Consider the following 26,967-nt stretch of genomic DNA (forward strand, 5'->3'; position numbering starts at 1 on the left):
TCGTCCAACACCTCCGTTCTGTCCGCCAAAACAGACAGGATCTCCCAGTAGCCACCCACTTCAACTGTGCTTCCCACTCCCATTCAGATATGTCCATACTTGGCCTCCTCTACTGCCATGATGAGGCCAAACTCAGGTTGGAGGAGCAACACCTCATGTACCATCTAGATAGTCTCCAGCCCCTTGGTATGAACATAGAATTCTCCAACTTCTGGTAATTCCCTCCCGCTCCCTTACCCTATCCCTATGTCACTCTGCCCACTCCCCCAGCTGCCTATCACCTCCCTCATGGTGCCACCTCCTTCTACTACCCATTGTGTTCTCCCTTATTCTTTCTTCACCTTTCCTGCCTATCACCTCCCTGCCTCCCTCCCCCACCCCTTTATCTTTCTCCTTACTGGTTTTTCACCTGGCACCTACCAGCCTTCTCCTTCCCACCCTCCCTCCACCTTCTTTGTAGGGCCTCTGCCCCTTCCCCCTACAGTCCTGACAAAGGGTTCCGGCCCGACACATCCACAGATCTTTTCCATGGATGCTGCCCGACCTGCTGAGTTCCTCCAGCGTGTTGTGACTGTTGCTTTGACCCCAGCATCTGCAGAGTATTTTGTGTTTATCAAATGTCTGACTTCTTATTTTCTCTAAACTTAAACAGGACATAATGGAGGAGAGCCTATAAAAGACCGTAGGTGGATTAGAATCCTTCCACTTCAATAAAATGGCTCTCCTAGCCAATAAAGTCAAAAAGGCTATCATACGTTGAGCGGAAACAGGAAATGTCAGTCTTTGCCTTCTATTCTGATGGGCATGTATGAACTCTGTACTCTCAAAATTTGGCTTTTGAAGGCCTCCCACTTGCTAAGCACACCTTTGCCTGAATAAGCATTCAATTAATGTTAAGCTGAAAGTTCAAACTGAATTTATTACTGCAGAGTTAAGCATTGATAGAGGATGTTGGTCATTGTCTAATTTGCTGTATTGTCTGCATTTTTGGTCACCTACCTACAGAAAAGATGCTATCAAGATTGAAAGAGTGCTGAGAAAATTTACAAGGATATTGCCAGGACCTGAGATTGTTTAGGTTAGGGCTTTGTTCCCTGGAGGGTAGGAGATTGAGGGGAGATTTGATCGAGACATACAAAATAATGAGAGGTAAAGACAGGGTAAAAGCAAGCAGGCTTTTTTCACTGAGATTGGGTAAAATAGAAATGAAGGTCATACAAGGGGTGATTGATAAGTCCGTGGCCTAAGGTTGAAGGAGATGAGTTCTACAGCTCTCGTTACGTGCACGTGCAGTTCAACTCTTTGAGTGATAATGTGGAAAGTTTTAAGTTTCTTCTCAACTCCTTCTACTTTCCGCCATGAACTTATCAATCACCCCTGCTGTAGACCACTTTCTGGAGGTCCAAGACACTGGCTTCTACAAAGAAAGTATCTGTATGCTCCACAACTGCTGGACTAAGTGTGTAAATGTAGGAAAAATAACTAAAATTGACGCCTTCTACCTTGAGCCACGAACCTATCAATCACCCCTCGTAGGTTAATCAGAATCAGGTTTAATATCACCGACATATGTCATGAAAGTCATTAACTTGCAGCACCAGTACAATGCAATACATAATATGGGGAAAAATGAATTACAGTAAATATATATATGTATATTAATTAAGTGGTACAAAAACAGAAATTTTTAAAAAGTAGTGAGGTAGTGTTCATGGGTTCAATGTCCATTCAGGAATTGGATGGCAGAGGGAAGAAGCTGTTCCTGATTCACTGAGTGTCTACCTTCAGGCTTCTGTCTCTCCTTCCTGATGGTAACAATAAGAAGAGGGCATGTCCTGGGTGGCGTGGATCCTTAATATTGGAAGCCGCTTTTCTGAGGCACCGAGCCTTGAATTAAGGGTGAAAGGTGAAGTGTTTGAAGAGAACATGAGGGGGAGCTTCTTTACCCAGAGGGTGGTGATAGTGTGGAATGAGCTTCCAGCGGAAGTGGTGGATGAGAGATCGATTTCAACTTTTAAAAGTTTGGATAACTACTTGAATGGGAAGGCTATGGTATGGGTGCAGATCAATCCAGCTAGATAGAATTATAGTTCGGCATGGACTTGTTGAGGTGAAGGGCCTGTTCTGTGTAGTCGGTCTCTCTAAGAATATAAACCACCTTCACATCCACTTCTCCTCTCCCTAATGCTTCTTGAGCCAAGAAAGACTAGTCATTCTTAAAGTGGCCATCATACAGCGTGAATTGCAGAATACAGATGTGCTAGACTACGGTGCTGATTCTTCAAACGAGACTCTGTCAGCTGGGTAGATGCTATCGTGGATTTTTTCTTTGCCAAGCTCTCCCTTTAGAGAAAATGGTTTCCACTCATGGACATCTTCTTAGCACAATTTTAGAGATGTGTGTCAGTAATCTTTATATATCATTTACAGACCACCACTAAAACTCTTCCCCAATCCAAGTGCACCATCATAAGAACAGAGGGTTTGATTAATCAACCAATACACATAAAGGATATTACTGCTTTAAAGAGGTGGAGCCAGCAAGGAAGGGGAAAATTTAGCTCATTTTAATTTGAAAACTACAAAGTTTTTAAAAGATACAATCAGAATTTTAAAAGTTTATAAGAAAATTGAAACCCAAGCAAATTCTTTATCACACTTCCTCAAGTATCAAGGTATATTTTAATCAGGAAGTTAAGAACGAGAGGCCAAGACAATAAACATCAGTAAACCCAAAAAGGTGGTATTTTTTGACAATATTACCAAGGATCACTGAAAGATCTCAGCTATAAAGGTTTAGCAGACATTCAGGCACAGTTTGGAGAAAAGGATTGAAGGATTGTAGTGAAAAGGTGAGTTGATGGTGTCCATGTTTTAACTAAAGTATTCCAAAAATCCTAGTCTACCAATTTGAAAAAGTTGTATCAACAATATTTTCTGTAGACAATAATTTCATCTTTTTTATATATAAAGGAAAATCATGTTACAAGTGTTGTATTTTTATACTGAGACAACCACAGAGGACTTTGCTATATGTTCACAGTTCCTAGAGGAAATGTACAATTAAAATTGGTCATTTCCAATATGTATTTTTTACGTCAGCAATAAGTCTATTAAAACAATATTTCCATGAGTTGATTATAGATAAGAGACATACACAAATATACAAAAGCAAAATGTAGTATATCCAAATGTCAAGTGATAATTAAATTATAAAATTTGTGTTGGGTATGACAGTCAAATAAATCAACTAAAAATAAACACTCAGATTACAAGTCTTTGTAAAATCACTAACATTAAGGACCTTCAGTATTAAAATCTATAAATTAGTCTCAAGGATGCTGGTTTATTACTGGCAGCTTTGGTATATAATAACTTTTGTATATTTCATTATTTATTAAGTTTGTTTTGAGTAAACAATTAGTACAAACCGATGAGTGCCAACTGGGAAACTGGGAACCAAGTACCTTGGATATTAGCAGTTTCCATCCCAAAATGTTCTTTCTTTACAGTTTAGTAGGTACCATTTTCTTAAAAACAGTGAACAAAAAAAGCAGGACACGGGCACTGCCTGGAGAAGTGAAAGAAGGGGAAAACCTCAGTGTCCTAAAAAGGACCTGATGACCAGTACTCTTCAACTGAAATCAATTAAGTTTTCCAAAGCCCAGACAAAGGCATGGTCTGGTGGCTGGGAATGAGACACTGGTGTTACTTCAGATAACAAGTTGCCTCCACCTGAGCAATAAATGTTTACTATGGTCTTTGCAATGGGGTTATCAATAAGGTGGCACGGGCATGAGCTATTGCCCATGTTTGTGATGTGTCAGGGTAAAGAGAAAGGATATTAACATGGTTTCGTCACAGTTTTCACTTCACAACCTCCTAGAGAACTGTCAAGTACTTCTCCAGTACCAGGCTTCAGTTGTAAGGTACAATGGGGTGGGGGAGGAGGGTAAAGCCTACTATGTTCACCACTGTCTCCATGGAAACGAGTAGCTTTAACAGGCCTCACCTTACACTGTTTCCATGGAAACAAGCATTGTTAGACTAGCCTCCACAAGTTGCTGATATTTCCAAAGAAACAAATCTTTCCAGATCAGCTTTTCATTTTTGCTCCTCAGAATCACAGAAACAAGGATCAACAAACACACACTGGCATATCACACCTCTCCTTGTCCTAAAAAGGATACAGTGCAAATCAAAAATCTGCACCATGGTAACTGGAGCCGTAACAACTGTTGTTCCCAATGTAGACCACTGCTACAGCAGGAGAACTGTAGCATATCCATAGCAACACACTCTAAATGCTGTAGAAATTCAGCAGATCAGGCAGTACCTATGGAGAGGAATAAACAGTCGACGTTTTGGGCCGAGACCCTTCATCAGGACTGGAAATGAAAGGGGAAGTCGCCAGAATAAGGTGGAGGAAGGGGAGGGGATGGAGCATAAGCTAAACTGACAGGGAATTGGTCAGAGACCAGGAGATGGGGAAGCTGGGTGGAGTGGGTATGAAGTAAGAAGCTGGGTGGAGATAGGTGGAAAAGGTAAAGGGCTGACGAAGGAATCTGATAGGAGAGAATCGTAGAAGAAAAGGGAAGAGGGGAACCAGAAGGAGATGATGGGCAGGTAAGAACAGGTGTGAGGGTAACTAGAATGGGGAAAAGGGGAAAAAGAGAAAGGGGAAGGGGAAGATATTATGAAATAAAGTCTTCTCTATTGCCATGAAAAAGCCAAACTCAGGATGGAGGAGCAACACCTCATATTCTGTCAAAGCAGCTTCCAATTTGATGGAATGGACATCAATTTCTCAAACTTCAGGTAATTTCTCCCCTCTTCCCTATTCTGGTACCCCTCTCATCCATTCAATATTCCTCATCCACCTATCACCTCCCTCTGGTGCTCCTCCTTCTTCCTTGATCCACCCTCCTCTCCTATTAGATTCTTTCTTCTTCAGCCCTTCACCTCTTCCACCTATGACCTCCCAGCTCCTTACTTCCCCCGGCTTTACTCATCACCTGCCAGCATGTACTCCTTCCCCTCCTCGAATATTCTTCCCCCCTCCTTTCAGTCATGATGAAGGGCCTCGCCCTGAAACGCAAGTTGCTCATTCCCCACCATAAACGCTGCCTGAGCTGCTGAGGACTTTGTGTGTGCTGCTGGGAGCCGTTTCCATGGACCTCGCTCATTTTCCCCACAATTGCTGATCCCCTTCTCAGTGGAGTTTAACAGAAACACCACAGTTCTTGATGAGGGGTTAACTCCACTCTTGGATAGGCAGAATAAAACCTCATCTTCCTTGACCGAATCAACTAAAAAGGTAGATTATCCCTTGTTTATGGTTTTGCTCTGCGTGCACCAACAAAAAAAATCAAACGTAAATGAAATAATCAGAGAGGTGGGAACTCCAATTGTGTGTTCTCCATTGAGCTGGCACTTACGGTTCTTTTGAAGTTTTAAAAAATATTTCTAGCTTATCTGCGCCTGTGGTAAACTTAGCAAGTGAGTCACTATCTTGTGGTAAAGCTCATTAAAAACCCAATTTGATACTTCTAAAGATTACTGAGAGAATGTTTAACTTTTCTTATTCTTGGACTTCTTCATAATCTTGCACTTGCTCCTGTCCGGCCGCCTGCATCTCTCATCGATGCTCGGTATGCACTCCAGCTGCCAAACTTGATCGCTCTTGGCCCGGGGGTAAACCGCTTCCACATAGTGCCGAATGAGCCTCAAGCGGACCGGGTCCAGCTGCTTCTTGTTGCATGCGCCCGAGTGGTTGTACTGCAGTCTGAGATTTTCAGGGGTAAACAGCTCTGGGAAGATCCTGACAAGAAGTCGGGAAGCAAAGTTCCCAACTGACAGACTGTCCTGCACTATTTCCTTTAAATCTTTTGTGGGGAGTAAATATTCATTTGATACTGGGAAGTTGACAGCAGGGATGTTCAGTTCGCTGAGTGCAACTTTGCAAAAGTTTCTGTTGTAGCGTTCTGTTCTCTCTGGTGTTGCCTGCACTGCTTCCGCTCTAACGTGCTCTGGCTGGACTGCTGAAACTACTGGCTCCTCTCTTTCACTACAGATGATGGATTTCTTCCTTTGCTGCTGGTAGATGCGCCTTTGCTCGGTGTCTCTACGCCGGCACCTCTCATCCAGCTTCGGTACAAACTCCTGGTTCCATATCTTGTCACACTTAGCGCTGGGGTACAGCAACTGCACATAGTGCCGGATGATTTTAATCCGCACTGGGTCCAGCTGCTTCTTGCCGAGGGAGCCACTGCAATTGTACTGCTTCCTCAGGTTATCCAGAGTGAAGAGCTCAGGGAAGAGCCTCACCAACAAGCGGGAGGCAAAATTACCCATGGACAGGCTGCTCTCGTAAATGTTTTTCAGCTGGTGCTTGTCGAGGATGTGCTCTGGGCTACACACTTCAAAGTCTGGAGGGGATATCACGAGGCTGTTAAAGTCGACGGGCTTCAGCCAGACTTTCTTCAGCTTCTGCGAGGATTTATCAAAATCGAAGCTCTCACTGCCTCCGACCGCGGAGATGTTGGAGGAGCAGCGGCTCTCGTTCCTGTACACGTCGGGCTCACTCCCATCAGAGTGGACACTCGTCAGTTCTTCATCCAGCTTCTGGACGACCTGTTGCATCCAGACCTTGTCGTCCTGCACATCCGGAAAGTAGATCTCTGTGTACTTCCGGACAACCTGCATCCTCTGTGGATCAAGCGCCTGCTTTTCAGATGACCCGTAACAGCTGAACTGTGATGCCAAACTCCTTGCGTTAAATAGCTCAGGGAAAAACCGATGGACCAGCAAAGTGGCAAACTCTCCAGCAGACGAAGCTTCCTCCAGGTACTCACTCACTTCCTGAGGATCCAAAACCAACTCTGAGCTTAGGCTGCTGAAGGAATCCATGGACAGTCCTTCATCTTCTGCATTGTCATCGATGTAGCAGTTAGGCTGAGGCTGCTCCAAGGCTTGGTCTGCCTGATAAAAGTTGATTACGGTGGCACTCTGCTGACTATTCTCCATTTCCCTCTGTGCCCAAAACCTGTTGAAAAAGTCGCTGATCTGCGGCAAGCACTCTACCTGCCAGATGTTTCCATTCCTGGCCGACGGGTAGCAGACATCAACGTAGTTTCTGATGAGCTGCAGGTGAAGGGTATCCAGTTTCTTCTCGGATGCGGTCCTGCAGACATTGCAAACCCTGCTGACCTCGTCTTCAGTGAAGAGCTCTGGAAAGAGCTGCACCAGTAAACGGCAGGCAAAGTCTCCGGGCGAGGAGCTCTGGTCCAGGACCTGCTTCAGTTCAGCGTTGTTGAGCTGGTACTCTGCAGGTGGCAAGAACTCCACCACAGATTCCCCAGGGTTCACATGCTTTTTAATTCTGCTCACCTCTAATGACAGCAAGTCAATTTTGCTGTGCAGCTGGGTCATGGTGGAGTTCAAAGTGTTGAGAGTGAAAAACATTTTGTGGATTAAGGAGTAGAGGGTCGAGTCGCCTTCAGCAACATGGGCCGACAGGGTGGAAGAATAATTCTTGTGAGCATCGGTAAGGTTTCGCTGCTCTAAGAGACTGTTGAGGGAAGGTCTGTCTGAAACCTCAGCTGACGTGTGTTGGTCCACAGCTTGCACGCTCCGTCGGTCTGATATTTTATGCGCGATGCTATACAAGGGCTTCCTGAATGAGTGTCTGGCTTGTAGAGTGTCTTCGTTTTCCATCAAGAGAGCCGAACTGGCGTCCTTGGCCTTGCTTACGCCTTCCAGGAATCTCTGCGAAGGCACCACAGAGTTTGTGCCCCTGAAACTTGCCAACATGTCCTGGGAAAACAGAGTGAAAAAGCTTCATTGGACATTGAAAAATGAGAAACTGCAAGTAAATTTTAACAACCCACTAAAGAACAAATGCCACACTTTGTGCAATAAAGAGAGAAAACCTTATCCTGCCGAAGAGTCTGGGCCCAAAGAGTTGGCTGTACCACACTGCCCAGCCTGTTGGGTTCCTCCAGCATTCTGTGTGTGTTGCTTGGATTTCCAGCATCTGCAGATTTTCTCTTGTTTATCATAAGTTACTTTGCTACTGTATTTGAATGAAACCAAATACAACACAATTCTGATCGGCTGTCGCACAGATCTGCACCCATTCTGCGGCCACAGGGCTTATCAATTTCTACCCCATTGGATAATCCAATTACAATTCAAAAGCACTCCATCCCAAAATTTTGCATTTTCTGGAATGAAAAGCAATTCTGGGGAAGGTGACCCAACTGTTAACTCTGTTTCTGTTTCCAGGTTCTGCCTGACCATTTCCATTTCCATAAGCAATTCTGGTGGAAGGTGATCCAACTGTTAACTCTGTTTCTGTTTCCAGGTTCTGCCTGATCATTTCCATTTTCCTGTATATACTTCTCTGACAGTGGACTCCACAGACTGAGGCAAACCTTCTCCCTTTACTTTACTCCAACAAAGGCTGAGAACGGTCTCTCAGATTGGAGGCCAGTGAGTAATGGTGTGCCACAAGGGCTCGAGGTTCATCCTTGTTTTTTTTCATTTAGAAAAGATCTGGGTGCAAATGAACAAGGCTTGATCAGAAAGTTTGCAGATGACACAAAATAAGGAGGTGTTGATTTAAGTGATAAAGGTTATTTTGGAATACAAGGGGATCTTTATCATTTAGGGGAGTATGATGAGGTGAGCCAAATGCAACTCAATTCAATTAAGCATGAGGTTATGTATTTGGATAATCCAACCAATGCACAACATATACAGTGAATGATAGGGCATTAAGAACAGATAAGTGCATATTTTATTGAAAGCCATGCACAACTAGACAGTGCAAAAAGGCATTTAGCCTGTATCAGGCAGGACATTGAGTATAGGAAATTGGAACTTCAAATTGCAGTCGTACAAGTCATCAGTGAGGGAGTTACAAGGAGAGGCTAGCCGGGCTAAGCCTTTATTTCTTGGAAAGTAGGAGAATATTTAAAATTATGAAAGGCGTAGATAAGGTGAATGGTAACACTTTATCCCCAGGGTAAGGGTATCTAAAACAAGAGGGCACAGATTTAGCATGAGAGGGGAAAGAGTAAGTTGGTAGTCCTAGTACAGCAGTTTACACACTTCCACCTGTGACCACCCGAGTTTGTGCATGGTGCTCTCATTTCTTTCCCTGCCCTAAAGATGAGGTGGTTGCTTAAAGATCAGGGAATGACTGGGCACATGCAAAAGGACAAAGTAAGTGGGGGAATGGAAATCCTTTGAGGATGAACACAAACTTGACGGATCAATTGGCTTCCTTCAGAAAATATGAAATATAAACTCTATTGCACAGCAGCACCTGCGAAAATCAAAGCTGGCTTGTCCAGCCCATGGCGTGCACTTGCCCAGGCATAAAAACGTAAGAAATAGGAACAGGAGTCGGCGACCTGGCATCATTCAATAAGATCATGGCAGATCTAGCTGTAGACTCAGCTCTACCTACCTGTCTTTTCCTTATAACATTTACTATGCAAACATCTATGTAACTGTATGTTCAACATTTTTAATGAGGCTTCCCTAGGCAGTGAATTCCATGTATTCACTAACCTCTGGGAAAAGCAATTCCTCCTCATCTACTCCCCGAAACATGAGCTACGCCCACAAGTTCTAGTCTTACCTACCAGTGGAAGCAACTTTCCTGCTTCTATCTTAGTTAATCCCATTAATATTTTATATGTTCGTATAAGATCCCCTCTCATTCTTCTGAATTCCACTGGGTATAGTTCCAGATGACTTAATCTCTCCTCGTAGGCTATCTCCCACATCTCTGGAACCAACGTCATGAACTCCACTGCACCACCTCCAAGGCTTGTATATCTTTTCCCAAGTAAGGAGACCAGAACTGCAGATAGTACTGTGGGTATAGCCTCATCAGTACCCTGTATAGTTGCAGCATAACTTCCCCACTTTTAAGTCCAATGCCCCTGCCAATGAAGGCCAACATTTCATTTGCCTTCTTGATAACCTGTTGCCCCTGCAAACTGACCTTTTGTGATTCATGCACTTCCAGGTCTCTCTGCACAACAAACAGCATGCTCCAACCTTTACCAATTAAATAATTACCTCATCCATTTTCCTCCGAAGTCAATCACCTCGCATTTACCGGCATTATAGCCATTCAGCCCAACCCTTGCTCACTTACCTATGTCTCTCTGCAGACTCTTTGTGCAAGTTGCTTTTCCACACTATTTTCTGTAAGCAGCAAACTTAGATGAGCTACACTTGGTCCTTTCTTTCAAATTATTAATGTATATTGTGAACAGTTGCCCAGTGGCACTCTGCTCACTATTGACTACCAACCAGAGATCTATCCAAACTCTCTGCCTGCTACTTGTTAACCAATACTCTACCCATGCTAATACATTACCCCCAACTCCTTGCATCCCTTTCTTTTTGGATAAGTCTTTAATGTGGCACCTTATTGAACACCTTCTGGAAATCTAAGTATACAATATCCACCTGATCCCTTCTATCCATTGTGCTCATTATATCCACACAGAACTCCAGGACTTGCCCTTCCTGAATCTATGTAGTGTCCACCTAATGGCACCACTTATATTTCTTCCTTACTGGTAGCTTCAAGCTTTTTCCGAATACAGGTGTTAAGCTAACTAGCTTTTTGCCTACGTCCTTTTTTCAAACCGTGGCTCGGTATCTGCTGGCTTCCAATCTGCTGGGACGTGCCCAGAGTCCAGAGATTGTTGGTAAATTATCAACAAACACATCTACTAGAACTTCTGCCATTTCTCGCAGTACCCCGAGCACATTCCGTGACAACCAGGAACTTGTCTGCCCACTAGTTTGCTCAGGATTACCTCTTTAGTGATAGTGATTGTACTGAGATTCTCATAGCCCATCGCATCCACAACATCCCATTTTGGCATGTTAGACGTGTCCTCCACTGTGAAGACTGCCACACAACAGTCTTTCAAAGCTTCAACCATTTCCACAATATCAATTCCCCCCTTTCATCATCCTTTTCTACTTTATACAATTCCACCTTATGCTATCTGTTTTTATATTTTGTGCTAGGTTACTTTCATAATCTATCTTTCTTTATTGTTTGTTTAGTGGTTCCTTGTTGCTTTTTACAGTTTTCCCAATCTTCCAGTTTCCCACTGTTCTTGGTAACTTTGTATGCATGAACACTTAGTTTGATGCCTTCCTTTATTTCTTAGTTATCCAAGGCTGGCTCCCCCCATCCCCACCTTTACTGTAATACTGCAATACTGTACGCTTTCGATGAGCAATGTGAAAAATCTCTTTGAACGCCTTCCACTGTTCCTCAACTGTCCTCCATATAGCCTGTGTTCCCAGTCTGTGCTAGCAACTCCTCCCTCAACCCTTTGGGATCTCCCTTGTTTAGGCATAATACACTTTTCTTTTAAAGATCAAAGTGTTGCACCTTCCAGATGTATGAGAAATTCAATCGTTCTCTCTTGCCAAGCAAATCCCTAATTACGAGATTATTAATTTTGTCTGTCTCAATTTACTAGGGAATGGTAGCAACCCAAAATGATGAAGAACTGAGCACAGTCTGCATTAAAACCTGAGTTAAAACTCAGCACATTGTGATATATCACTACAACAAACTTTAACTCTACAAACCTCCAGTGAGCTCCTACGTGTGCTAAAATATAATTACATCTGGATCAGGTAAATATAAATATTGCATTTCTCTGTATTAAAGAACATCAAGGCATTGTTCTTAAACAAGTCTGAAAGATCATTGTATGGTTAAGTAATTGTAGTGTTGAGGATATTTACCTCACAGTTGATTCTCCTCCTTTTGAAGAAGATTGGGTTATCATGTTCTGTCATCACCTCACCAAAACCATTCTGCATCTGTTTCTGTTTTGCTACATCTTGTACATTTCTGGTCTCGGCTGCTCCTTCTGGACTAAAACCACCCACATCATCATCATCCTTCACAATTACTTCTGTCTTGACCACATCGACATTCACTTCTGACACTGCAAGAGGAGAGAAGAACAAAAAGTATCACTCCATTTTCTGACAATGCAATAACAGCATCCATTATTGTATTCATTGCTGAATTCAGGCTTTGTTTTGCGAAAGTCTGCAGATGCTGGAAATCCAAAGGGACACACACAAAATGCTGGAGGAACTCAGCAGGTCAGGCAGCATCTATGATCAGTTCATGTCCAGGATGTTGAAAAGATGGTGAACCAGCAGGGTCGAGTCAAAGATATCAAATCCTTTGAATGTTGTAAAATGAACTAATGACTAAACAGTCATATAAAAAAGATATTGTTGATGTACCAGTGTGAACCAATGCAATTGCATGATCCCGCTGCTTAATTCTGGTTTTATCTCCACAGATACTGTACCTGACTTGCTCAGCATCTCTGGTAGTTTTCTGTGTTTTTTTGCCTTTCAACAGTTTTTGGACCATACACCATGAAAAGCAGCATGTTCCACTTCCAGCTTAGGTTCAGACTGGGCTGGGAATCCTGAGGCAGAGCAGAGTTTAACTATACTCTCCTTGATCATGTACTTGATAATCCTTTTCTGTACTAAAACATTCATACACTATTTCAGGTTAGCTGACTCTATACCAGGATTCCCAACCTTTTTAATGCCTTTGAACAAGAGGTGTATGAACCCCAGGTTGGGAACCCCTGCTCTAGATTGTGAGAGCTATTTGCTGAGGACACAATTCCACGGGGAACCTGTTTCAACAGTACATCTGAGAATTGTCAGCATGATTTAAATTCAATACCCCAATTTCCAAACATGACAATCTATAACACATATTGACTTTGTGACCAGATTGGTAAGTTGGTTTATTACTGTCATGTGTACCAACGTACAGTGAAAAACCTTTTCTTGGTTACTGTTCATACAAATGAATTCATTGCATTGAGATAGTACAAGGTAGAACAATAATAGAGTACAGAGTAAGTGCAGTGCAAGTAAACAAGGTCATAACAAGGTAGATCGTGAGGTCAAGAGTTTGTCATGTTTTACCACCACCTGATCAATGCCCTTATAACAGTCGGACAGAAGCTATCCTTCAGCCTGGTGGTATGCGCTTGCAGCCTTTTTTATCTTCTGCCTAATGGGATGGAGGAGAAGAGAGACTATCTAAGTCAGGGTTCCCCAACTTTTTTTTGCACCACGGACCGGTTTAACATTGACAATACTCTTGCGGACCAGCCGACCAGGGTGGGGGGGGGGGGTGTTCAAGCAGGGTTAAACTCACCTCAACATGTCTTTTACAGTTAGGGTTGCCAACTTTCTCACTCCCAAATAAGGGACAAAAGTAGCAGTCAAATCCCAGGACACCTTACCCCAGGAAAGACAATCATGACCATGAAGCCTTGCGCGGGCACCTGTGTGCGCATGTGTCACGTGCGCATGTGATGTGCACATGCGTGCACGTGCCGATTCTTTTCCCCACACATTGGTTTTCCCTTCATCTTCCCAACTACACTGTACATACATTATTTCTACTTTATATAGGCTGTGTATTTATCATATCATTCCTGCTTTTACTATATGTTAGTGTTATTTATTTTCGGTTTTACATGTTATTTGGTATGATTTGTTTGGTTATTTTTTGGGTCTGGGAATGCTCAAAAATTTTTCCCATATAAATTAATGGTAATTGCTTCTTCACTTCACGCCATTTCGGCACGAAAGGTTTCATAGGAATGCTCTACCTTTGTGGGGGAAATACGGGACAGTTAGCAACCCTATGTTCAAGTTCAACAGTGCGTGACAGGGAATGAGGAAAGGTGCAGCTGACTCATTGTTTCCTCACGGCACATGCTTTGTGGCCCGGTACTGGTCCGTGGCCCGGTGGTTGGGGACCGCTGATCTAGGTGGGTGGTGTCGTTGTCTATGTTGGCTGCATAGCCAAGGCAGTGAGAAGAGTAGACTGAGTCCATGGAGGTGAGCTTGGTTTCCATGATGTGCTGAGCTGTGTCCACAACTCTTGCGGTCACATGCACAGCAGCTATCACATCAAGCCGTGACGCACCTGGGTAGGTTGCTCTCTAATTATCTTTAATTTTATTTAGAGATACAGCATGGTGCATTAAAAAAAATTGGTGGATGTCAAAAAAGACATGTCAAATTTCTTAGCCCCCTGAGGAGAAGAAGAGGTGTTCAGCTTTCTTGGCCATGGTTGGACCAGGTCAGGCGATGGTGATGTTCACTCTTAGGAACTTAGGAAGCTCTCAACCCTCTGAACCTCAGTCCTGTTAATCCAAACAGGAGGATGTGCATCTACCCCCTTTTGAAGTCAATGACCAGCTCATTTCTTTTGCTAACATTGAGGGAAAGGTTGTTGTCATGATACCATGTCACCAGGCTCTCTATCTCCCTCCTATACCCCGATTCATCATTATATGAAATACAGCCTACCACTGTGGCATCATGAGCAAACTTGTGAATGGAGTTGCAGCAGAATCTGGTCATCCAGTCATGAGTGTCCAGGAAGTAGAGTAGGGAGCTGAGAACACATCACTGTTGAGGATAATCATGCCTGTCCTTATTGATCATGGCCTATTGGTCAGAAAGTCAAGTATCCAGTTCTAAAGGGAGGTGTTGAGTCCCAGGAGTTTGGAGATTAATTTACATGCAGTTATAATGTTGGTGATTGGTGGTGTCTTTACTGTCCAAATGCACCAGAGATGACAGCAGAGTCAGAGAGATAATGTCTGCCGTTGACCTGTTTCAGTTGTAGCTGAATTGCAGTAAATCCAGTTTGTCTGGGAGGCTGGAGTTAATTTATGCCTCATCCAGCATCTGAAGAATTTCATGATGGTGGATGCAAAACCATCAGTCATTAAGACATGCAACCTTGTTTTTTGGGGGGGTACCAGGACGATAGTGGAGAAGAGTGAGGTGGTACACTTTGGAAGGACAAACTCCAAGGCAGAATACAAAGTAAATGGCAGGATACTTGGTAGTGTGGAGGAGCAGAGGGATCTGGGGGGTACATGTCCACAGATCCCTGAAAGTTGCCTCACAGGTAGATAGGGTAGTTAAGAAAGCTTATGGGGTGTTGGCTTTCATAAGTTGAGGGATAGAGTTTAAGAGTCGCGATGTAATGATGCAGCTCTATAAAACTCTGGTTCGGCCACATTTAAGAGTACTGTGTCCAGTTCTGGTCGCCTCACTATAGGAAGAACGTGGAAGCATTGGAAAGGGTACACAGGAGATATACCAGGATATACCAGGATGCTGCCTGGCTGAGAGAGTATGCATTATGATCAGAGATTAAGGGAGCTAGGGCTTTACTCTTTGGGGAGAAGGAGGATGAGAGGAGACATGATAGAGGTATACAAGATATTAAGAGGAACAGATAGAGTGGACAGCCAGCGCCTCTTCCCCAGGGCACCACTGCTCAATACAAGAGGACATGGCTTTAAGGTAAGGAGTGGGAAGTTCAAGGTGGATATTAGAGGAAGGTTTTTTTTACTCAGAGAGTGGTTGGTACGTGGAATGCACTGCCTGAGTCAGTGGTGGAGGCAGATACACTAGTGAAATTTAAGAGACTACTGGACAGGTATATGGAGGCATTTAAGGTGGGGGGGGGTTATATGGGAGGCAGGGTTTAAGGGTCGCCACAACATTGTGGGCCGAAGGGCCTGTACTGTGCTGTATTATTCTATGTTCTATGTTCTTAAAGCATAGAGAAACTTCAGAGTGAAGCAGGGAGAGGTTAAAAGTGTTTGCAAATATCCCTACACAGGATCTAAGGACACAGCCAGAGACACTTTCTGGGCCAGATACTTTACATGGGTTCACTCTCCAGAAGACTGATCTTACATCTACAATGGTAATGTGGGTTCAAGTGCACTGGAGGCTGTTGAGGTGGGTGGTGACATTCCAATCTCCTTCTATTCAAAACGTGCATAGACGCCATTAAGGTCATCAGGAAGGAATATGCTGTTGCCAGCAATGCTACTTGTCATTGCCTTGTAGCCTGTTACAGTAGGCAAGGTCTACAACAAACAATGGGTGGTCTGGGGCGCAATTTTGGATTGGTATTGTCTCTTGGCATCCCTGTTAGCATTATGGAGCTTGTATCTTGATTTCATGTAAAGATCAGGGCCACCTGGATTAAATGCTACAGTCCTAGACTTCAGTAGAAAGTGGATCTCCTGGATTATCCATATTTTCCGGGTTGGGAACACCCAGATTTTCCTTTTAGGTGCCCTGTCCTCAACACACTTGCTAATAAAGTCCACATGGGAGAGGACTGTGGGAGGTATTCTTAGGAAATTCTGCATTAGCTGATGCTGAGGCCAATTTAACCACAGACTCCAGAAACAACTTCTAATTCTATAGCACTTTGATGGCCTGGGGTCAAATCCAGAGAATTACTAACCATACCTATTATGGACACTAGCTTATAAATTGGACCCCACAGTTCACAAACACTAAAAATACAGATACCTGAGGTAACAATTCTAACCCTTTCCGGAAAAGTTGCTAATATTTGCATCCCTCTCACATGAATTCAGTTATATATTAGAAACAGTATATCCCAGAAATTATAGGGAAGAAATTTGGTATTGTCAGCAATGAATGTCTACAAATATTGAAAATATTGCAGATGTTGGCATTCTGAATTAAAAAAAGAAAACAAATAAAGATGTTCAGCAAGTCAGGCAGCATCTGTGGAGAGAAACACAATTAACATTTCAGGTCTGAATAATGACAATGTTCTGAGAGTCTTCAACCTGAAACCTGAAACTTTCTCAGTCCACAGATGCTGTCTGACCTCACCTATATGAAGACATTGCCCAATAATTATCTACACATTCTGGACAGAAGGGACTGCAGATGCCAGATCTTGAGCAACAAACAAACTTGTGGCAGAAAGGTTTAACCCAGTGAATTCTGCTGGCAGATCACAATTTCACTTTCTGGTCACGTGTTGAAAAATCGTGGGCTGCATTTTGCTACATAACTGGTCAATCTGACAGGCAGTGGGTAGTCATTTAGTACAAAGGAACACTCATCAAACTGCCAAAGTTACCAAGAGCTCTTAAAAGTGTCAGGAGTCTGAAAATAAGCTCTTCAGGTTTGTGCCTCATACTGATCTGCATTTCCTTTGTGACATTTGGTAGGAGTGCCACTTCATCAAGAAGGTTATTATTTCCACCCCGCCCCCCGAAAAATATAGGTAAAAGGAATTTACCAGGCATTCCTTTTCTCAACTCTTCATCCTTGCTGACTGACAGGTTTAGACCTCTGAATGGTGCTCTGAATCCAGGCTCTTCATTCTTTTCTGCAAAATTCATTGTCTATTTGTAATGAAGAATTCTACGGTTAAAAGGACCCATAAATACCATATTAAATATGTGCAAAACCAGCAAATAAAGCTGTGAATTTTAACAACTAACAAAGCCATAAATTTTCCACACGTAAACTCTTTTAGACATTGGTTTCCTAAGGATAACTTATTCATCAGGAAATTTAGCCCGGGGATTAAGCTGACGCCTTCTTGGTCAACCTTTAATCCATTAAAATGAATTTAAAACATCTGAGAAAAAAATGTCAATACATATAAAGCCTATGCTTACTAATCACCGCTCTCTGTGCACTTCAAGATCCCAGAATACTCGGCTCAAAAGCAAATAACATCTTAAATGTTGATCAAGCTGTCTAAAGATGAGAATATAGTTTGCACTAACTTATTTCCACAGGAAGTTGTAAACAGATGCATTTTTCTCGACAGTGCAATATAAAACACAACGTTCATGGTTTTATTGGACTATTACTACGCGTCATATGGTTCAGGATACAAGTGGATGACGGCAAAAGGAAGGATTACTTGTGCCTGTTCTACCTCAGTAAAGTGTTAAAGTAGCTATTTGCCAGTTTAGGAAGTACGCCTAAGGGGACAACATGCACTGTGCTTGTCTCTAAGCTGGGAAAGAAACAGACAGACAACACTGCAAAACTGGCTGACTACTTGAGGCATGCTATCTCCAACACGAACCCAATGCTGATTTATACTTGTGCGTCAAATGTACGCCGTAGCCGCGTACCCTACGCTGTACTCTACACTGAACCCTACGCCGTAGCCTAACACGCACCTCTCCCAAAATGTAACTACGCATCGCGGCAACTCAGACCGAACAACTGTGATTGGTCCGCTTGGTAGCATCGCATTTCCTCCTACGCTGCAATAGCTTCCCATTGGGTGTCTGAAGGGCAGGGAAGGAACTCTGGCTGCAATGCTTTCCATAAAGCTTTACAGACCTCCGAAATTATGGGGGACCCTGTGCTTGATGCCAGTTTGTAGCTAGCTGCTACAGCCTGTTGACTTCCACCTGAAGCTAAAACTCGCATGGTGATTGCCAGTCTCTGAATATACTGTGCGTACACTGATGCAAAATAAATGGTTGGAGACAATGAACCAAATCGTCAAATCTACCTGCTGACATCCGAAAATACTTGAAATGCATTTCCTCGTCCATGTCTCTTGGCGGCCGGACAAGCACAGAAAATTCACCCTCCTTCAGATTCAGTCACCATTGTTTGAAGTTTGAGTTTCTTTGTATTGAATTTCAACACGAAGAAACTCAACACAGTGGCATAGAAACCCCACCGCCAACTAGCGTTTTGGCGGTGAATTGCAGAGCGATGCAGACACACCAACGCACAAGTATAAATGCTCATAACGGTGTAGCCCGCTTGTGTAGGCTACAGTGTAAGCTAGTACGCACAAGTATAAATCAGCCTTAATACACACACACCTCCACCGTAAAAGCAAGGATGTAATGTTTGAGGCTTTATAAAGCACTGGTGTGGTCTCACTTGGAGTATCGTGAGCAGTTTTGGGCCCCTTATCTTAGGAATGATGCATGGACACTGGAGGGGGTTCAAAGGAGGTTCACAAAAATGATTCCAGAATTGAACAGCTTGTCATATGAAGAGCGTTTGATGGCTCTGGGCTTGTATTTACTAGAATTCAGAAGAATGAGGGGTGACATAATTGAAACCTATTGAATGGTGAAAGGCCTTGATAGAGTGGATGTGGAAAAAAATGTTTCCTACGGTGGGAGAGTCTAGGACCACAGATTAAGAATTGAGTAGCGTCCTTTTAGAATCGAGATGAGGAATTTTTTTAGCCAGAGAGTGGCGAGAGTGTGAAATTTATTGCAAAAGGCAGCTGTGGAGGCAAGTCTTTACATATATTTAAGGCAGAAGTTGATAGATTCTTGATTGGTCATGGCACAAAGGGATTTGGGGAGCAGACAGGAGATTGGGGCCAAGAGGAAAAATGGATCAGCCATGATGAAATGGCAGAGCAGACTCGATGGGCCAAATGGCCTAATTCTTCCCCTATATCTTATGGTCTTCAGTCAATGCATGGATGAATACCAAAGCTCAATCTATACCCTTGCTGCCTTACTGTTACCCTTCACTGTATTCTGATGCAAAACATGGCAACAAGTATCAATTCACACTAGAAGCTTCTCACTGGCAGATGTTGGCTTTTTTTATTAACAAAAATAAACTTTATTCATAATAAAAATATTTACAAGAGTAAACTTTGCAACACCTTTTCATTCTTACAATGCATTTAGTTTAAGTTGCATTTTTTTTAAACCAATAGCACCATTATCCCTCCTGTGGCCCCCCTGGGGTGGTACACTTCTACAATAATTGAGGGGCTTCCTCACCCATTTCAGCCCTTTCCCAAACCAGCAGCAAAAGAACACTAAACTGCGCTCCTTCCCCACGCGGTGGCTGAACCAGGCTTCAGTGCGTCCCTCAGCACCTAGTAATCCTGCAGCCTGGAATGTGTCAGTCAGCAGAATTTCCCTATGAACATTTTGATGTGCTGGCAGATCAATGGGTTTCGGTCAGAACAAAGGACATCTTTCACCATGTAGATGATCTTCCAGCAGCTGTAGATCAGAGTCCTCTGTCACATAGCTGATCGGGATGAACAATCTAGCTCAATGCTTACACTTTGTCTTTTAAAGTAGATATTTCTGACTGAGTAACCTTGCAACAATAATTTCCTTCAGGATAAACCAAGTTTTATCTTTGGCCCATGCATTGTTCCCCACACTTTCTTTTCAAACCCACAGCCTGCAAGGAGGTGAGCAACTATCTCGCCCCCCCCCCCCCCCCAGTGCAGTCCTCTCAGGGGGCAACATGCTTTCGGAGTGATGTTATTAGTGTGCAGGAAGGATCTGACTTGGAGGATCTCACTCACTGCCAACCAAGCAACATCCTGGGGCCTGTGGCAATGAGGCATTTTGCCAGGTGGTCTAGACAGTCTGCTCATGAAATTACTCCATTGAATCCATTGAGTCCTTCTGCAGGATTTTTCATGCTGATCACAGTCTGATGGATGCAGTCAAAGGTACTGGACAAGAAGAACTTCTCCGCAAAGAACTGTGGCAACATCCAGCTGACTAGGACATTGCATGGCAACAGGGTCTATCTAGGGTGAAGGAACCACGGTCGACAAGAGATGTGGAACACTAAGTCAAGAGGCGGAAAAAAAAGCTTACTTAGGGTTTAGGAAGCAAGGATCAGACAGAGCTCTAGATGGTTACAAGGTAGCCAGGAACGAATTGAAGAATGGACTTAGGAGAGCTAGAAGGGGGCATAAGAAGGCCTTGGCGAGTAGGATTAAGGAAAACCCCAAGGTGTTTTGTGCAAACGTGAAGAACTGGAGGCTGACTCAAGTGAAGATAGGATCAATCAGAGATAGAAGAGGAAATATGCCTGGAAATGGAGACATAGGGAGGTCTTTAATAAATACTTCGCCTCAGTATTCACAAGTGAGAGTGACCTTGACATTTATGATGACAGCGTAAAACAGGTTGTTTTGTGTTAGAACTCACTGGCGTTAAGAAAATGGATGTGCTGGAACTTTTGAAAAGCATTAGAATTGTTAAGTCCTGGGGGCTGGCATGCCAGATTACTATGGGAAGCAAGGGAAGTAATTGCTGTGCCTTTGCCAATGATATTTGTGTCCTCGCTAGCCAAAGGAGTAGTACCGGATGAATGCAGAGCAACGGATGCAGTGTATATGGATTTTAGTAAGATGGTTAATAAGTCAGGAGGCATGGAATCGAGGGTTCGAGGGAAACTTGGCTCTGTGGATTCAGAACTGCCTTGCCCACAGAAGGCAGAAGGTAGTTGTAGGTAGAGTGCATTCCTCCTGGGAGTCGGTGACCATTGAGCCCTGCCTGTGCCCTGCTCACTCGAGAGGGTATATAAGGAAGTGTCTCTAGGGGGACGTCAATTGACTAACATGCCTGAGGAAGATGGTCGCGTTAACTGTTGAAACATTGCAATCAATATCTGTAGGTATGTGACTGGTCAGGATAAAGGATGGTACAGATAGATTTGATAACCAGCTTCCGTAGCCAGCTACCAGTGCTGTTCCACAAGGATCTGCTTTGGGACCCCTATTCTTTGTGACTTTTAGAAATGATTTGGATAAGGAAGTGATGGGAGGATCATTGGGATCTTTCTTCCACAGATTAAAGATGTTTGTCAGGAGCACTTAGCATTGTCAATGATTCCTCCCATCCGTCCAACAATCTCTTTGACCCCCTACCATCAGGCAGGAGGTACTCTAGGACAAGAACTGTTAGGGTGGGAAGCAGCTTCTTCCCCCAGGCTGTAAGGTTACTGAATTCACTGCCACCACCCAGGTGTCATCATGTACAAAGCACCAGTGGCGTTATACTGTCTACTTTTTTAACTTGTATCATATATGCACCCTATTATTTGTTAATTTATTTGTAGTAATATTACTTTATGTGTTATGTGTGTGAGTCATATGTACTGTGTGCGCCTTGGTCCCAGGGCAACCAAACTTGAACTTGGAGGGGTGGAGTTGTGGCCAGTGTGGAGGGTTATTATAGGCTGCAACAGGGTGCTGAGCTGGGCTGAGAGTGATGGACCACCTTCAATCCAGAAAGGTGTGGTGATTTACTTTGAAAGGTCGAATTTGAAGACAGAATACAGGGATAGCGCCGGGTGTGTGGAATGCCCTGCCAGGGCTGGTGGTAAAGGCAGATACATTAGGGATATTGAAGGAACTCTTAGATAGTCACATGGATGATAGAAAAAAATGGAGGGCTATGTAGGACGCAAGGGTTAGATTGACCTTTAAAGATGGGCTGAAGGGATACTGTTATGTTCTGTATGCGTTTTATTTTATTTCCAGCAGGAGACACAAGACTGCGGATGCAGGAATATGGGAGAAAAAAAACTGCTGAGGGCTTTATTTTCGCGCCAGATTCCAGCAACTCTCGCTATTACGTTAACTTCTATCTCTGAGGAGAAATCCGTTTCACCTTCTCTTTTCATTTTCATGACAAGCGGCATTTCTGCTCACAATCGCGTAGAAACCACTCGCTGCTCATGACCTTTAGCGTGATGTGCCGCCTCTCGCTAATCACAGTCCCTGCTGTGGACTTTATGCAGAGATGGGGGCGGGCGCTCAAAGACGTCTCGTCAGGTTGTGTTTAGTCCGCTGTGGATCGCAGTGGGAGAATGGGTCTGCCATGTGCCTCGGGGCAGGGCTGAGGCCGGGCATCCTGCGAAGCGAGTCGCCCGGAGAGAAGCCCTCCGATCTTCCTCACTGCGCTGCTGACTTCCACGGGCTCCTGCGGCCGCCGCAGCAAAAGAGGCTGCAGATCGTTACAGACTCAGCCAAATTCCTGCAAACTTACTAGGGGCGCGCAATCAACACGCCGCACCGAGTCTGGACACGTAACGTGTGGCGCCATGACCCTTTCGGGGTTTGTCCTTGATTGTCGAGAACGCAAAGCTTCCCTATAATTGATTTAAAGACACACTCTGTGCCGGTTCGCTCTGCTTACCTGCTTGGCTCTGCAGCATCTACCCGTGTCAGTGACTGACTGTGCTACCTGAGACCGCTCCACTCGGCTCTCACACGGCACAATCTTGCGCTCGCTCGCTCTCTCTCTCTCTCTGCGGCCAGCGGCCCGTGTTTTTTTCTCCGAGTGTCCGCTCCGTGACGTGACTTTGTGTCATTTCCGCAGCCGTGTGGAGGGGTGGGGGGGAGCGAGCGGGAGGATCCACGAGAGGAAGAACAGGAGAGCGAGCGGGAGGGAAAAACACGGGGGGGGGCAGAAACACGAGGGAAAAAGAGACGGCGAGAAAAGAGACTCGTGTACTGAAGAATGACAATAATCAATATTCATTCTTGAAAGGAGATAAAGAAGAGGAGGGGGTGAAAGGAAAGGTGGGAGTGACAGAACAGAAACAGGAGGAAGAAATGGAGTGAAAAAAAAGGAGAAACGCGAGAGGAAAGAGGAAGGAAAATGCGATTGGGAGAGAAAAAAGATAGGAAATGGGGGGTGTGAAAAGGAAAAAAGAATGTATGAGGAAGAAGGGGTGAAAAGCACGCGAGGAAAGGAACAGGAAACTCATGATAGAAAGGAGGAAGAATTGAAACAAGGGAGTGTGCAACAGAAAGGTGGAAATAGAAATAACATGAAAGGTCAGGGAAATGGAGAAATGTGACGGCAGAAAGGAAGAAATTAGAAGAGGATAAGGGGGGTGGTGAGGGAGGAAGAAAGATGAGACTGTGGAAGAAGAGACATGAGAGAACAGAAAAGAGGGCACGTCAAAACCTGAAATAGGACAATAAATGGGTGGAGCACGAGAGAGCAGGAAGGAGGGAGGGAAGGATGAGGAAAGAAGCAAAGAAAAGGGGGTTTAGAAAAATTGAAAAAAAATGGTGGATTAAGGTGGGGTTGGATGCAGCTGGCAGAGTTCAAAGCACATTGTGCAGGCACTACAGTAAAATGAATTATTTTAATTCAGGATGTTTCAAGTTTTCTAATCAAATATTGCAAATTGAACTAATTAAGATGATATCTCTTACATATAAACTAAAGAGCAGCAAGTTAAGTGGAAAATTTCATATTGGCCCCACTAAGCAGGGAGGTCTGACTAATTTCTGGAGAAGTATTATGGATAGCAGGCAATCGACAGTGAAACCCTCCCTCACTACTCGTGCTCTTATTTTGTTTCTTCCTTCCATCACATCTGCCCTGCAGGGAGGTCTGATCAATCTCTGAGGAGATATCATAGGTAGCAGATATGCCATGAGCCAGGAACTATGATAGGGACATCACAATTCCTTACAGCTGGAAGAGGCAATTCTGACAGGATCTGATTATTTTATTTCTATAGATAAGTAAGGGGGTAGGGAGGAGTGTGAGTGTTGACATTACAAAGGATAAGGACATAGCATGAAGAAACAAATCAATCAGAATGCAACTGCTTTAATTCCATAAGTGTGAAGGGGGGAAATTAAATAAAGTATGAATTTCATAGTTGAAGAAGGAGATGTAAGGTAAGGGCATAGAACATGACAGAGGATTGATGTTTCTATTCAATGCAATGATCTTGGGTGGAACTTTTGACCATATGAGGACAGGATTCATTTTAACTGTGATATCTTCAATAGTGTAAATAACCTCTTGTGCCTGGAAATTTAGGGCCACCGATGTTCAGTGCTCACTTGGGTACAAAGCTGAGAAGCAAGCACCAGTCGAATTGTATTTCTGGTTTCTATTTCCTGGTTCAGCCACTGCTTTGGGGACAATGGAGTGGGTAGATGCATGGATATTTGCAGTCACAAGAAATTATTCATGACATTAATTTGCATTCTTTTCTTTACTAACACCTGTAAATGGCTGATCATTTTTCTTACAGCATACGGCTCTGTAAGAACTTTATTATATATTGAGCGGTCACTTTATGAGGTACAGGAGTGAACCTAATCAAGTGGTCACAGGAATGGAACCTGGTGTGGTCTTCCGCCACTGTAGCCCATCCACTTCAAAGTTCGACGTCTTGTGCCTTCAGGGATGCTCTTCTGCAGACTGCTGTTGTAACGCGTGTTACTTGAGTTACTGTCACGTTCCTGTCAGCTTGAACCAGTCTGGAATTCTCCTTGTATCTTTCTCATTAACGAGGTGTTTCCACCCACAGAGCTGATGCTTACTGGATGCTTTTTTTTTGTTTTACGCACCATTCTCTGTAAACTCTAGAGACTGCTGCGCGTGAAAACCCTTAAGAGATCAGCAGTTTCTGAGATACTCAAATCACCCTGTCTGGCACCAACAATCATTCCACGGTCAAAGTCACTTCAATGACATTTCTTACCCGTTCTGATATTTGGTTTATATGGGTGGGTGTCCAGGGAAGGGTAGCGCCTCTGGTGAAGGAAGGGGCTTGTCTTGTCCATTCCAAGGTAGCTCACTGGACACTCAGCCCTCACCTGCAGTTGCAGGTAGCTCTTTGCAAGTGACAGCAGGCATACCTCGGTACACCACTTTGACAAGTGGACTAAACCAGGTGAATGTAGCCAGTGTCTTCACACTCCGGTGCTATAAGGACACGCTTGTCCGAGCATGTGAAGTTAGCTCCAACGGACTGGGTGGATGAGATCTAACGGCCAAGAAATAATGTCTGTTTCTCACTAATGCAATCTCCATAGTTGAATCTTATTAGTTCTTATCAAGATGAGGACAGTCCACTTGCGTGATCAGAACTAGGTTGGAGGCAGGTTAGATTGATTTTAGGAATTGGCCTTGCAGCTGAGGGTCAACGATGAAGAGTGCTCAGTCAGAATTTGCTTTGATTTTACCACATAATTGATTAGTGAAAGGACTATGTTCTTACATTATTCATCTATTTAGTAATTTAACATAATTTGTCTTTGCTCCCTCCTAAAATTCTGCTGTATTTTCACAGAATAGCTGAAATTACGAAGAAACTAAATCTGAATCAGAGTCAGGATTATTATCATTGACAGTTGGCGTGAAGCTTGTTGTTTTGCGGCAACAGTACAATTCCACAAGAAAAACGAAGAGCATTCCTTCCCACCCTGTTTTTTTGGTGTAGGTTTATCTTTTCAATTTTACTAGGAAATACCTAGAGTTTACCTGTCAATGGGGTAGTGGAGGTATAATTTGTCCATCAGTGCTGATCACCCCATCCTTGACCAAGCTGTTCCACCGTGAACACGATCTGTTATGAGTCAACATGATGCTTTCAGATCAGGTCATAGATAGCACATACCTTGTCCGCACTGCTGAGGTGTGTTTCTGCTGAGCTTCAGTGAACCATCTGATTGGCCTAACAGAGTTCTCTTTGGGAACCAGTTGACTTGATCAGCATTTCTGATTTGGCTATTGTTCACGATTGCACTTAATAAAAAATAATGTAAATCTCGAAGTGAGTCATGCCTGGGTCAGCCAGGCAAATTGACTTTGCAGCAGGAAATTTCGATTAGATTAACTTAGTCAACCCACAATTAGGATGTTTATAACCTATTGAGTGAATCAACCGGTTGTTGCAGAATACCCAAAAGACTTCATCTGTTCATACCATGAATCTAATTAAGCAGAGCTTCCCAAAATGTTTGCTCACACCACACTACAGAGATGTTTTTTTTCATTCTTGATAGCACTGAATACTTTATAACTGTGGCCCACTCCTGCCTTTATCACGCACTGAGAGAGTGGCATAGTTTGCCCATCCTCTCCATCTTAACACTTCTGCCTTACAAAATAACAATTTGGGAACAAAGAGAGAGGACAAATAATTCGAAAGATCTAACATCTAATCAAGCTGACTGAAAAGTATATAAAGGCCATGCATTCGGAGGACACACCACAATCAAAAGCACACTGATGATATTTCCTCATATGGTGATGAAACTTTTGCAAGTAAATTTCTATGATCAGAGAACGACTCAACCCAACCAGAGGAAACAAACGTTTAATGATTAGTGCTGTAAAATATTTCCCCACAGTCTCTGTAGCAAATCATAAATGCATACAACTTGTTAAAGGCATTCACTGTTTCATTATTAGTCAAAATTATCTGACACAGAGTATTAGACCAGTAATTTGGTTCTGAGAGTAG

At 43.6% G+C, this 26,967-nt stretch overlaps 1 protein-coding gene across 1 annotated transcript; it reads right to left on the minus strand.

Annotated features, from left to right (window-relative positions):
- Nucleotides 1-2,465: 2,465 nt before the first annotated feature.
- bend3 (BEN domain containing 3) lies at nt 2,466-23,022 on the minus strand. Its single transcript, XM_072246132.1, has 4 exons — nt 22,881-23,022; nt 17,213-17,318; nt 11,800-12,005; nt 2,466-7,815 (listed from the first exon to the last, which is right to left on the minus strand). Exons 2-4 carry the CDS (start codon nt 17,313-17,315, stop codon nt 5,572-5,574), a joined length of 2,553 nt encoding a protein of 850 aa, XP_072102233.1. The 5' UTR covers nt 17,316-17,318; nt 22,881-23,022; the 3' UTR covers nt 2,466-5,571.
- Between the last annotated feature and the right edge of the window lie 3,945 nt (nt 23,023-26,967).

The sequence above is a fragment of the Mobula birostris genome, chromosome 2 (assembly GCF_030028105.1).
Source record: "Mobula birostris isolate sMobBir1 chromosome 2, sMobBir1.hap1, whole genome shotgun sequence".
NCBI classification, from domain to species: domain Eukaryota; kingdom Metazoa; phylum Chordata; class Chondrichthyes; order Myliobatiformes; family Myliobatidae; genus Mobula; species Mobula birostris.

Coding starts and splice junctions, on each gene's coding strand:
- bend3 (XM_072246132.1), bottom strand. CDS start 17,315: ATGAATTTTGCAGAAAAGAATGAAGAGCCTGGATTCAGAGCACCATTC. Junction 12,006..17,212: donor GTTGAGAAAAGGAATGCCTG/GTAAATTCCTTT, acceptor CTCCTCTTGCAG/TGTCAGAAGTGAATGTCGAT. Junction 7,816..11,799: donor GGAGGAGAATCAACTGTGAG/GTAAATATCCTC, acceptor CTGTTTTCCCAG/GACATGTTGGCAAGTTTCAG.